The sequence below is a fragment of the Zonotrichia albicollis genome, chromosome 18 (genome assembly GCF_047830755.1).
Source record: "Zonotrichia albicollis isolate bZonAlb1 chromosome 18, bZonAlb1.hap1, whole genome shotgun sequence".
In the NCBI taxonomy this organism is placed as follows: Eukaryota; Metazoa; Chordata; class Aves; order Passeriformes; family Passerellidae; genus Zonotrichia; species Zonotrichia albicollis.
In genome coordinates, this window is record NC_133836.1 from 8,482,477 (window position 1) to 8,495,901 (window position 13,425).

Consider the following 13,425-nt stretch of genomic DNA (forward strand, 5'->3'; position numbering starts at 1 on the left):
TTCAGACATTTTCTCCTCTCTAATAGCAGAGCACAATTTATTTTGTCAGGCTTATCACTGCAAAGCTGGGACTACTTGCTTAAGAGCAGACTAAGACATAATCCTAGCTCTGCCTGTTATCCATGAAGGGTTTTTAATTCCAAAAGGTGTATGTGGAGCATCAGGGTATGTAGCAGTCTTTGTGTGGGCACTTATTCTAACTTCCAATTCCCTTCCCCTTTTGGCTGCCATGCTTTTCTTGGGAAGAGACACCTGAATACAGGCAGGTAACCTCTCCCTTCGGTGAACTGCCAGCCTTTGTTGTTTGCCTGTGTGATTACTGTGATTACTTATCTGTGTCACTGTGCCACCCTCCTGTTCTGCTCTCCCATCTGACAGCAGAGCCACGTGGAACATTTCTCAGTGCCACAGTAAGCACTGAGGCTCCCATGGCTCTGCTGACCCTGGAGATGTCTGTGTTGGAGTAACACGACTCCCAGCAACACTATCACTGCTGTTAGCCCACTGATATTGTACCAGAAATAAACACAGAGGCATCACCTACAACTACAAAGCTTCAGACACAGGGCTGCGGCAGTGGTAAGGGCCCAGCAGCAAGCCAGCTCTTCTAGGGAAGCTGTACCAGCTACTAAACCAGCTGTGCCAGGGCTGCAGGTTACCAGAGCTCATCTGCTCCTGCCAGCTAAGCAGCTTATCTAATAATTACACCATGTCACCTTACCCATCTTGCTTCTTTGGGAGTAGAACCCCTGTGGCCTCCCAAATGCAGAATCCTCACAGAAACAGATGAGGCACCAAAAAACTCAAACAAACCAACCCACAAACTCTAGGTAACAGTGTGAGGCAGAGATCCTTTGCACATGTCAGTAACAAGGTTCTATCAGAGAGCCTTCATCTAGAAAGGATATCTGTGCATGCTCTCATTTCAGCAGATTTCAGTCCTTGTTACATGAAACAAGCAAAACTGCCAGGTCTTAACACCAAACAGCACAGGCAAAATATTTTTCAAAAAGTCAAAAAATTAGTCATGCTTGAATCTGTATGTACATTCAGGACAAATTTTGTTTGCTGCAGTGTTTTTTTGTTTGATTGGTTTGGTTTTTGTTGGGTTTTTGTTTGTTTCTTTGTTTTTTGGTGGGGTTTGGTTTTTTTGGTTTTTCTTTGTTTGTTTTGGATAGCATTCATGTGGAAGCAAAGGGAAAAGATGGACATATTTATGATACAAAGGAAAAAAAAAGAAAAGTGTCATGCAAACCATTCCGTTGGCCACAGTCCCTTCCCCCTTCTCCAGCATTTTTCCAAAAGGAACTGTGGCTTCTCTTCCTCTGTTGACTCATTGCATTGGCTCCTCCACCGGGCTCCCGTTCCCTGCCCGCATCAGCCCTGAAGCTTTGCAGCATGTGCTGGGTGCCTGCAGGGGGTACCGCGACCCCGCTGCCAGCAGATCACACAGGCACGTTGTGCTAACGGGGGTGCATTGCTGCGCTTCAGTCTCTCACACACATAATGAGATTAGCATTTGAATAGTGCTGATCAAGTTACCAGTGGCTCTGAACCCCGGGTCCATCAGATGCAAATGAATCACTATAAATTTTGCTCCTTTCCTAAAAGCTCTTTATATGTGTGGCCAATGCAGAAAGAACTGCAGCGGGTATTGGCCCAGGAAATGTCTCACCATGACTGGGAATTTCTGAGAGTGGACAAACCACAGGAGCATCTTTCCCCAGATTTTTAATTTTTTTTTTTTAATGAGCAGTGTCCCCCCCTTTATTTTTTTTTTTTAATATGTCTTTTCTCCCAAGGCTGTGCAGGCATCAGGACATATTCTGGCATAAAGTTCAGAGACAAAATCCTTCACAGTACCTTCATGTAGGTCTTAATGCTATCTGGTTTAATTACCTGAGTAACTTCTGAAAGTCCTGGCAGCCTCCATGTGCTGAGGACATGTCCTTCCCTGGTGGGAGGATGAAGGTGAGCTAAGTCTGGGGAGTCTCCAACTGCACTGATTCAGTGTCCCAGAAGCACTTGCAGTATTGGGGGGGTCTCAGTATTCTCGCCTCCTCAGTCTCCCTGGAGGAAGATACAGCACACAACCCACTCAGGAGGAATCTTCAGGGTACTGCCTTGCATGATTAAGTGTAAACAGCCAAAACTCCTCCATATCTCAGTGGACACTCAATTACAGGCAGATCTCCCATGTCTGTGCTGCAGGAATGAACCCCGAGGGGAGGGGAAGGGAAGAAGGTGCAGTCAACTTGAGAAAACGAAATCTGCAGATGCCAGGTGTGCACCTGACACTGCAGTGAGAACAGAAGTCACAGGAGCCTATAATTTCTGCTAATGTGGAGATTTAACACATTCACAACATTCTGCAAGATTCATAGCAGTACAAAATGATGCATCCAGATCTCAAATGCAGCCATTTGAGTATTTAGGACCATACTGCAAACAAGTTTGCTCTTAGAGTAACTATACTCAATTGTCTTCAGCAGCTTTCATTTCTCTGAACAAACTTAAAAGAAACTAAGACCACATCAGCAACCCAGACAGCCTGACTGAAGCAAGCAAGCACTGTAAAGAACACTCAAACTCATTCACTTCCTGATACAAAACCCTGGATGGCCTTAATTGTATTCTGGCAACTTCTGGGCATTCTATGCTAGAATACACACAAATTGCTATGTGGTTTGAGATTTGCAGCTAGGAGTGACTTTCTGATTACCAAAGGTCCATTTATTATTTCTAATGTTATTATTCACCAGCTAACTACTCACTTCTAGCCCTAGATATTTTTAACATGGTACATTGATTTTGAGGTACAGGAAAGCACATGCACATAAGCACTGACTTCAATTAACAAAATATTAGAACTCCTCACCACCTCCCCTGAGAAGAAGCCTTCACATCTCCTCACTCCACCTGCTCCTCGTTAAAGAAAGGTGTGAGGAAGTTTACCACATTTGTAGTGTCAATCAGCTCCTTTCCTACGGAGCATAAATAGGTTCAAGTAGCCGCAGGCACAGAGCACCAAAATTACTCCATGTCCCAGTTGGTTATATAATAAATCTGAATTAAATCAATAATTAAAGCAGTTCTTGCATGCTACTTTTCCCTGATGAGCCTTCAAACCTTTTTAGAAAGCTAGTGGCACTTCCCCATAATGAGAAAAGGGGCTCAGAGCCCACTTTGCTGTGAGCCACCCACTGCACGGGCAAGAGACAAGACCCACTTTAACACCCATGGCAAAAGCAGGTGTAAATTTTGAATGCAGCCCACCATGGAAAAGGGTCAGGCCCTCCACTGCACCACGCACAGGATGCACCCTGAAGGCAGAGCCAAAACACGCTGCCCTGGCTGCCCCCTCTGAGGCTCCCTAAGCTGTGAGCTCAGTGAAGCTCCCTTCTCGCAGGGACCTCCTCAGTCACCCTGGCTTCGGACTGAGGAGTTCCCCCTGAGCAGCTCCTGCTGCCTGGGCCCCAGGGACACACCGGGAGACTAAAACCTCACTTAAGATGTGCTCAGAAATGCACACTCCCAAGGGGAAGACGAGGACACAGCCATATCATCAACCTACCATCCCCTCAGACAGAGACCACCCTGATCTGCTGCAACAGCCCAACTTCTGAGGAACCCCCCGGACTGGGCAACTACAGCCCCAAACCATGCTCCTCGAGGTCACAGCTGCGTCCCAGAAGCGTGACCCTCAGACGAATGGAGCTGGGCGTTCCTCACACGACAGAGCCCCGCCTCAGGGCCGGGCCCACCCCACGGCAAGGCCCCACCTCAGGGCTGGGTTTCCCTCACGATACCTCCGCCCTCAGCGCTGAGCCGTCTTCGGGACGCTCACCCATGACCCGCTCACCCTTTATGCTTCGGGACCGTGTGTCGCGTCCCCTTCAGCCCTCAGGGCTCATTCTCCCTCACGACGTCTTCATCCTTCACCCCTGGAGACTGTGTCTCCCTCAGCCCTCGGGGCCATAACCCCGTGTCACCCTCGCCCCTCAGGGCTAGGTGCCCCTCAGGGCTGGCTGTCTCTCAGGGCCGGGTACCCCTCATGGCTGGATGCCCCTCAGGGATGAGTGCCCATTAGGGCGGGCTGTCCCTCAGGGCTGGGTATCCCTCAGGGCTGGCTGCCCCTCGGGGATGCGTACCGCTCTAGGCTGGCTGTCCCTCAGGGCTGTGCGCTCCTCAGGGCGGGTGTCCCTCCGGGCTGGGAGTCTCTCAGGGCTGTGTCCCGCTCAGGGCTGAGACCGGCCCCCGTGCCCCCACGCCGGTGCTCGCACTGCAGCCGCCAGGGGGCGCGCCGGGGCCCTGCCCAGGCCGGGCACCCCCTTCCTTCCCTGATGGCACGATCCGGACACGCGGGAAAAGCACCCAAAAGGGAAAAATCCCCCTAAAGATGGGGAAAAAAATCCCCTAAAGAGGGGACAGGCCCTGTGTTGAAGAGCCCATGTAGAAGGACAAGCATGTAGATAAGGAAAAAAACCCCAAAAGACCTATGTCCCAGCCCAGGATAGAGGCCCTTAGCAACACTGGGGAGCTTTACCTTGATCCTACATTCCAGCTCTTGCACCAAACATTTATTTTACGAATACAAAAATGTCACTTGAGACTGAAAAACAGCTGAAGAATAAATTAGATTTCTCTATTAGAAAGAAAAGGCATAATATAATGAACAGTACACAAGTGTGCAGAGTGATGTATATACAGTAAAAACAGCACAGGGTGAAACATTTGCAACAGACACGAAGTCTAAGGTATTTTATTATATTTTATAGATTAAATATATCTTCAGTAGAGTCTCTTTTTAAAACACACAAAAGGAAAAAATACATTCTTCATGTACATATGAAATACTGACCATGTAGCAGGGACCATGTACAGTGCAAAATATGAATACAGCTACACAGACATCACCACCCTGGATGATTATCAAGCTCTTTCTACAGTAAAATTGGAACAAGTTAACATTTCTGTTTCCAAAGAGAAATCCATACCCTTCCCTTCCATGGCATTTTGTGCGATTGTGCAGGAAAGGGTTTAATTTACTTTTTAAAGACATTATAAAATCCTTGCATTGCATGAAAAATTATCGAACTCCTCAAGCTTTACCACTTTCACACATTCACAACTGTAATACAATTTTTATTGTGATTGCAACCCAACTCCAAAAATCCAGGGAATAACAGTAATATATATAACCTGGTATAGAGAAAGGAATGAATCAGAACTGATTGTTGCAATGGTCAGGATGTACCCAACATGTACACACACATACACAGAGGGTAGAGAGCCAGGTGTGACGAGCATCTCCTGTTTGTCACAAGTTTGGAGTGAGGGCACGGGGTTGCACATTTCACTTGGGCAGTGGATCTCTAGTGTCTAGTAGGGGATGTCATTCTGGTAGTACTGGATCATGTCATATGTTCTACTCCTAAAGAAGAAAAGCAAACCAGAGGTAAGGAAAAGTTTAAAAAAACATTGCACCGATTGTCAAGAAACATTCATCAGGATCCCACAGAGACAAAACATGGGTGAAGGAAATCAGCTGCTAATCAAAACTAGCCCTCCATCCTTTGAAGGCATTGTGAAGGCCCAGTTACTGTTATGGACAGCACAAAACATCCTGCTCTTGTTTAAACTACTTTAAAAAAGTATTTCCACACTTCCCACTGTGGCAACAGCATCAGCAGTTTGGATCCTGTGTTTGGATAAACCACAAGCACATCACACAGCATTTGCAGTTTGTTTTAGGAGAAAGAAATGCATAATGAATGAATCAAGATCATCAGGGATGCATGGAGACAGGATTATATGGAAATAAAAGTCATCTTAATTAAGGAGAATGCCAATAATGAAAATAAAAGTGCAGGGGAAATAAGAGCATTAACAGCAGCATCTCTGATGAGTGACTGAGCAAACAACTCCCAGCTTGTTACAGATAACTCAATTATCCATGGGTAGAGCTTATTCAGGTCACAGATTAAATATGCCACAGGTAGAAAAGCTCAAATTTGTCAGAACTAAGCTGGTTCTGGCCATTCACACAGCAGTGTCACTGCCTTCACCCCCAGTATCAATCTGAGATTCTGAGCAGGTGCACTAGGGAGCACTGGAACCTCCACTCTAGTGGGGCTGTATCTGAGCCAGTGAGTGGCACTGGTCTCAAGCTGACCCCACAGGGAACTACACAAGAGTTTGTATTAGACTCTCCAATATATCCCACAAAGTCTGTATTAGCTAGCATAATAAAAGATGCCCTTAAGATATTTAACTATTACATTTATTTAGCCTAACCAGTCTTGCCATTTTACCATCCTGTACTTAAGTCTTCCTTCCCAGCACAAAACAGAGGAGATGCTGCACATTCAGAAACAAAGCTGCTGTCCAGCACTATCAATGACTCAAAAATTTTTGGCATCTGACTGATAGAACTCTACTTTTCAGCTCTGCTCAAAGCCTGATGGCCTTCCTTTAGCCATAGGGAGAAAACATGCATAGAAGCCAAACCTGTTGCTGAGGAAACAATTCTGGATGATCTTGATGATGAAAGTTGCAGCCTCCCTTTCAGTCATGTTGGGGCTGAACCTGTGTCTATATGCAGAAAATCACAATCAAATAAGAGAAAATGAGTGAGGTTTCCTTTGAATGTGGTACAAATGAGTCTTTGCACAAGCTCAGCCAGGTGTGATTTCACTTCCTGCAAGTAGCTAGTTCTTGTGAAACCACTTGGTACAAATGACATAACATTCTAATAAGAAACATTTTCCAGTTCACACATATTGCTGACTTACTTCAACAGCTTGATTGTCTGCCCTCGGAAACAGGGCAGCCCTGTGTCCAACATCAGGGTAACCAGTGAGACCACAGCATCCATGTAAGGCCTAGAGAAAGAGGACAAAAACAGAGCATTCAGACTCCTGCAGCCTTAGCAGGTAAAGCAGACAAGCTGAGGAGTTCAACGAGCTGGATCCCACCTTTTCCTGTAATTAAATCAACACAGATAATCCTCTTACATTTGCTGTCAAGCTACACCATTGCTTGCAATCAGTCACTTTTAATTAAAAGTCACTCCTTTATGCTGGACTGTCAGATACTGAGAATGCTGCAAGATGAATCTCAAGAAGGATTATGCAAAGTAATGCTTTAGCAAACATTTCTTTGGCATCAGAATGGTGAAGCAGTGCACCAAAATAGTACAAAAGGCTGAAACCAGCAACACCACACAGGAACTGTCTTTTAATCTTAATTACTCAGGGTAATTCTCTGCTACATCAGCCCAGTTTTCCTTCTCCTTCCTGTCCTCTTGCTCAGAACATTTATTATCTACCAGGCTATTATTCTGCTACTTGAGTGACACATTTGCTTTGCCACAAGAACTTGTCCAGACTGTTTCCCCTCAAGGAACCAAAATGATCTTGATTCCAAGACAGTAGTTTCTTATTGTATTAACAGTGCACTAAATTGTGTCAGGAAACGTGTGAAACATCACATTTATATATTGACTATATAAAATATTAAAATATAACATAAAGACAGAAAAAAACCAACAAAGATAAGATGTAAAATAGCATGATTATTACATTGTTTCAAAGTTTGCAAGACTACTGGGCACAGATTCCCTACAAATCAACATTTGTTATAATTTTCTTCTCATCTGGCTTTGGGCATGCAAGAACTTCCACTCTGAGCACCTAAGAACTTACCTGACTGCCAGATAGCCTCTGACACACATCTCCATAAACCATTTGAATGGTGTTGCCTCCATTTTCCCTCCCATTATCATCACCATCTCATCAGTCAGTTTAATGTCAGGCTCCCAGCCCAGGTTTCCACCAGGTGAGCTCTCAAACATGAATCCAAAATCTGTGCACGAAAGATAAACTGCCTCATAAGCTTTGTTGGTTAATTGTGTGCTGTTAAAGCTGACAGAAGCAAGAGATGTGGATTGCATGTATTAATGTAAATATTTTAACTCCAACTGGAAAATAGCTTTGGTGAAGTGTAAGAATACCAACAAAAGCATCATCCCCATGACATGAGAATATATGTAAGAATGGTGATATCAAATAAACTGCTGAAATATTTGTGCAGTTCCAGAAAAGCAAAGCTAAAGCAGAGGTTACAGCCTCACACATCTATATAAATTTACTTGTCGAGTTTAATTCATACCCTTGCAGTGAAGAAAGGAATCCAAAGATACATTTCTATAATTAAACACATACACACAAGTATCCATGCATGAGTACATAAACATGTGTCACCCATACATATGTGTGTATATACTCTCCTGAACCTGACAAAACCTTGCAGAGCTAAACTGGCACAGAAGCAGCCAACACAAACACACAACACTTGGCATGAAGGCATGAAAACCTTCCATGAATGTTTACAAACAGTGAAACCAGTATACAGATGGATCTCAAAGGGAAATGGGTTATTGTCTGTTATCAGCAATACTTAAGAGCAGAAAGCAAAGGTAAGAACTGACATTCAGAGGTGCATGTGACTGACCAATATGAATGATGTGTCCCTGTTTGTCCAGCATGATGTTGCCATTGTGCCTGTCTTTAATCTGGAGCAGGAACAGGAGCAGACTATAGGCAGCCATGCTGCGGATGAAATTATAGCGGGCCTGTACAAACAGCAAGTTAAAACAAATCAGAACAACTGGCAGAATTTAATAACTCCACCAGGAGATGAGACAGACAAAGCTTTTTTTCTTCCATTCATGATTAATTTGAAGCAATGTCCAATGACATTCTCCATCCATCTATAGCTGCAATTACTTCTTTAGCTAACTCACTAATAGCTAAAAATGGATTATCAGCATCAGGAACTAGATACAGCATTACAGTAGTCATTATGCAATTATCTGTCATTATTTCTTATAGGTAGAATGTTTCTCAGTTGATATTTTGCTATGCTTGCCCAGTGACATTTTACCTTCTGGAATGCAAGGGTAGACTCATCTCCATATTGCCTTGTAAAATAATCATACATGCCAAAGTCTGTCTGCCGGCCCAGCTGGTCACGGGACGTGCAGTCAGGAATGCACTCAATAACACCACACTGCAGGGGAAGAAAAGGAAGAGGTTTGTAAAGCATGCTCCCAAATATATTTTGTTCATGGCTCTTGGCAGTCATGCAGGTTCTCTGGGAAATGTGGGGAAGCCTACAGATCACCAAATACAGAATTTCTAGTTTATTAGTTAAAAAAAAGTATATCCTCTCTTTTAGGATTTCCATGCAACTAAGACAAACTCTGGGACTTTCCACTGCTTTGGACAACATAGTCCCAGAAATCAAACAACACTGCAAGCAGCACAATTTCAGAGCCAAAAGTTTTAGAAAAGCAGGAAGCAGGAGAGGAAAGACACTTTCTATTGCTGGTACTCCAAATATTTGGTGTAAGTGATGTGAGCAGTACTTCCTTGTAGAATGGAATTTTTATGTGTGCTGGAAGAAAGTATTTTTGAATTTTCTACAGCACTACAGTTAATTGCTCACTTACCCCAGGAGCTGTGGCCACCACTCTGTATGGAAACACAAAAAGATCCAGTCCTACCAGCTGAAATATGTTCTTGAAGAGATCGATGATTTGTAAAGCTAACATGTCCTGTCAGACAAAAAAAAAAATTGCACAAACATTACAGGGCTTACAGGTCATAAACTGGACTATAAACAAGCTCTGAAGAACTCTGAAGTGCACATTAAGTTAAGCAGGTGTGCAGATGTGAGCTTGTGTATGCACTAGGGGGGAAATCCAAAAGGGAACTGATAAATGCTCTGTGAGTGGGCAGCAAGCAACACTGATGATTTAACTGCTGACCTAAGAATGAACTGCCTATCACCCTTTGATAAAAGGGCTATTAATAACTCCAGGGGTAATAACCAGCATTCTCTCCTAATCAATCAAACTTCAATGTACAAGATCCCACCTTAGGAACTAAAGCTGTATTACCAATAGCTCAATTGAAAAATAAATTCTGTGAAAAATTTTAAGGCTTGGTAAACCTGTGTTGACAGAATGGCCTTTATTTCCAAACCAGAATTTCTCTAGGGGTACCACACAATTCTCCCTGTCAGTACATAACTGAGATTACCGTAGTTCCAAAGGAAAATACTTCTATATTAAAATTATTTCCTTTTTATGCATTATCACCTACAAATCTGTCTCCTCTAAGTGCAAACCCCAAGAGCTTTGTACCTGTCTGCAGTCATCGCCCACTTTAAAGATTGCAGCCTGCCAGCAAACCTTCTGACTGTCCTCATCCTCCTCTTCGCTCTCATCGATGGAGTCAGAGCGACAGCGCAGACCTGCAACAAGGGAACCAAGCAAAACCCAAACATGCTCTTGAATTAGTCCATAAATTTAATTTAAACCTTCTGTCACGACAAGCCCTCTGCACTCAAACCCACAGCATTCCACTGCAGGTGCACCACAGATATTTCTGCCTTACAAGGCAATTATCATAAGATAGTTCCCTTTGTCTACTGGAATTAGAACATCTCAAACCAGTGTTTGTGATTTATCTAATAAATGCCTGCAATGCCTGAGAGAAAATATACAAAAATCTGGATTTTGCTACTGGGTCTAAAAACCCAGAAAAGGCCAGTGATTTCTATTTTAGTCTAAAGTAACTGTTATAATTTCTTCAAGAGCCCTATGTGGCTTGCTTCTTGGGACTTTAAAAAAAATTAAGTTTTCAGCATTTTCTTCTCTCTTCCTTTGATCCAGTTTAATTTCTCAGCTGAATCATGGCAAAGTTCAACACAGAAACACTTTTTGTGCAATGGTACAGGTTACTAAAAGCAGGCAGTTTTAAAGGCGTTGCTGACTATTAATTAGTAGTATCAATGATTAAGTTGCAGTTACCTTCTTTTTCAAGCTCACTGACTCCACAGCGTTTCACTTTGAATCTGGCCAGATAGGGTGCTTTTGCTGCACTAAATTACAGAAGAAACAAAGATGATGATGATGAGTGCAATTAGTCAAACAAAAATTTACAGAAAAATTACTTGAATGTCATTAATTAACATATATATATATATATGTAAATAAATATAACAAGAGCATAGTACCTCTGCATAGGAGTTCCTGATTTGTAATCAATATCCAGAACAATTGCTTCAGGATTGCTGGGCAAGTAACAGCCTGCAAAACAGCAGACAGCTGAGGACAAATCCACTGTGAGACAATGCAAGTTGGACAATAACTGATGATAGTGCCTACAACTTCAGTACATAGTTTTGAATTAATGTCAGAGAGAAACTGGAGATTACAGTGCGCCATGAAGGATTTGCATTAGTGAGAGATTTCCAGAAACTAATAAAATACAGTTTTGAGCTAATACTGCAGAACCTGTACCACAGAAAGGTCCAGAGAGGACATCTCTTACAACAGTCCTGAATTAGATGTGGCAGCAGCCCCAGTGGGCAGTGCCCTCAGCACTGGTACAAGGTCTGAGACCTGTTAGAGGTCAGGAAAGACTTCCATTAAGCTCCATTTTGAAGAGAAGATTCAGGCTGGGAAAACGTATGTTCAAGATTTGAAGAGACCCACAGATAATGACATTTCAAGGGAATGCCTGATGGGAGAAAGGGGAGAATTAAAGGAACTGGACATGCTTCATTCTTGAGATAAAACCTCTCAAAAACGCCACATCTTTTTAAAAAAGAAGGTGGTAGAAAGCAAAGTAGTTTATTTAGTCTTCCTCTTCAGACACACACTTCTACTTTTATCCACTACGTGCATTACCTAACTTGCTTTTGGGTAAGTTTTGGTGCATCACATAGAAATTACTGGATGGACAAAAACATTTGAATTTTTTTCAAATTCTTTCAAAGAAAGAAATACTCAAAAAAGAACAGCCACCAGCACCAAAACTGAAATCTCTATAAACCACCACTCATTGGGATTTCAAGATTTGCTTGCAGAAAACAAATAACCATGTTGAATGCAAAAGCCCACGATTTTATACAACTAAATCCCATCTTACCTGGCTGCACTTTCACCTCAGACAGAGCACTCAAACAAGCTTTTTTTCTTTCATCTCCTTTAGGGAATGGCCTAAAAAGATTAATTACCTTTTAATTATCTGCACATTATATATTACTCTACACACTAGCCTCAAGTTTGTTTCAAACTTATACAAAATTGGCACAATTTCTTAAGTACAATTCTTACTTGATAATGGCTGAAACATTGGTGATTTTATTGAAGAAATCAAACTCCCGTTGGTAGAACTCCTTGGCTGGGCCAGACAATGAGCCAGTTATCTCCTCCACTAACTGCTCCAGAAGTTCCCCAATGTCAGCTGCATATGAAAAAAAGGAAGCATCTGTGTCAGAATGGAAATAGAATGTAGAATAAAATGTAGAATAAAATTTTCAGAAAGGCAAATTATATGGCTGATGGAAATCAGCACCTTTGGATAGTATTCAGAAAAAGGTACAGAGGGAAGCAGCACCCTGTCTCTCTTGACAGACTCTTTCAGGCACTGATGCAGAATGGGCCCTACCTCTGTAAGTAAAAGAGAATTTCCCAGCTAAAAGGATTCTTCTTGACAAGCAAGAAGCAGGAAGAAGATTTAGATTGGACTGGGAAAAGGAAAGGAGTCAAGTCAAATTGCATCTTAAAGCACTCACGATCTTTTTGATGTCCTTCCTCATCCAGGTAGATGTTGGTTTTCATGTTCCAGATGAACTGGTGAGCCAGGAGCTGAGATTTGGAAGCTGCCCACAGGATGTATTCCCTAACATAGCCCATCTGCAACCACAGACAGACCAGTAAGGATCAAAGTTCTACAACTCTCAGACGCAATATTATTGCTTCTAACAGCTACTCTTCAAACACAGAAAGTGTTAAATGGATGAAAACAAGACCTCTGCACCCTCTCATTTTGCTAAAAAGACATGAATGACAGTGTATTTTAAAAGGTAGCAAACTGATCTTAAATTGTTTTCAGCTTTGTTACTGACCTATTCTGTTATTCTAATCAGCCTTTCCCCACCTCTAGGCCATTTTCCATCTGTTCTTTTTGGATTTCAAATCTCTTTGAGCTCAGAGCATCTTCTACTATGTGTACAGAGCACAGTGTAACAGGGACACTGGTGCTGCCTGGCATTGCTACATGCTCCTGCAATACCAGAAATCTACAGTGTCACAGGGACTGTACCGTCACCTACACCATGGGATGGGAACATGTTCACCTTAAAAAAAGCACTGAGCAGAGTTCACTGCCTCGCTGGCAGGTAGAATGATCTCACATTAATGAACTCTGAACTTGGCTGTCAAGCTTTACTTTGGCTTCTGCAAGATAAGGCTGAGATCTGATTTCATACATGTGATAGAGCACAAGACACCCCTGGATGTCTCCTCTGGTTAACTCTACAGCAAAATGATGAAGGGTAACGATTTAA

The 13,425-nt window shown here is 42.8% G+C and overlaps 1 protein-coding gene across 2 annotated transcripts in view; it reads right to left on the reverse strand.

Annotated features, from left to right (window-relative positions):
- Positions 1 to 4,624: 4,624 nt before the first annotated feature.
- The window catches only part of PI4KA (phosphatidylinositol 4-kinase alpha), a 54,286-nt gene continuing 45,485 nt past the window's right edge, over positions 4,625 to 13,425 (reverse strand). For both annotated transcript variants that reach the window (XM_074554368.1, XM_074554367.1), the window contains exons 43-55: positions 12,652 to 12,772; positions 12,191 to 12,320; positions 12,003 to 12,073; positions 11,086 to 11,158; positions 10,880 to 10,950; positions 10,211 to 10,320; positions 9,515 to 9,619; positions 8,947 to 9,072; positions 8,515 to 8,635; positions 7,707 to 7,866; positions 6,795 to 6,884; positions 6,511 to 6,594; positions 4,625 to 5,434 (exon numbers count right to left, since the gene is read on the reverse strand). In XM_074554368.1, coding sequence (XP_074410469.1) covers positions 5,383 to 5,434; positions 6,511 to 6,594; positions 6,795 to 6,884; positions 7,707 to 7,866; positions 8,515 to 8,635; positions 8,947 to 9,072; positions 9,515 to 9,619; positions 10,211 to 10,320; positions 10,880 to 10,950; positions 11,086 to 11,158; positions 12,003 to 12,073; positions 12,191 to 12,320; positions 12,652 to 12,772 — 1,314 coding nt within the window. In that variant the 3' untranslated portion in view covers positions 4,625 to 5,382. The remainder of the gene's footprint in view (positions 5,435 to 6,510; positions 6,595 to 6,794; positions 6,885 to 7,706; positions 7,867 to 8,514; positions 8,636 to 8,946; positions 9,073 to 9,514; positions 9,620 to 10,210; positions 10,321 to 10,879; positions 10,951 to 11,085; positions 11,159 to 12,002; positions 12,074 to 12,190; positions 12,321 to 12,651; positions 12,773 to 13,425) is intronic.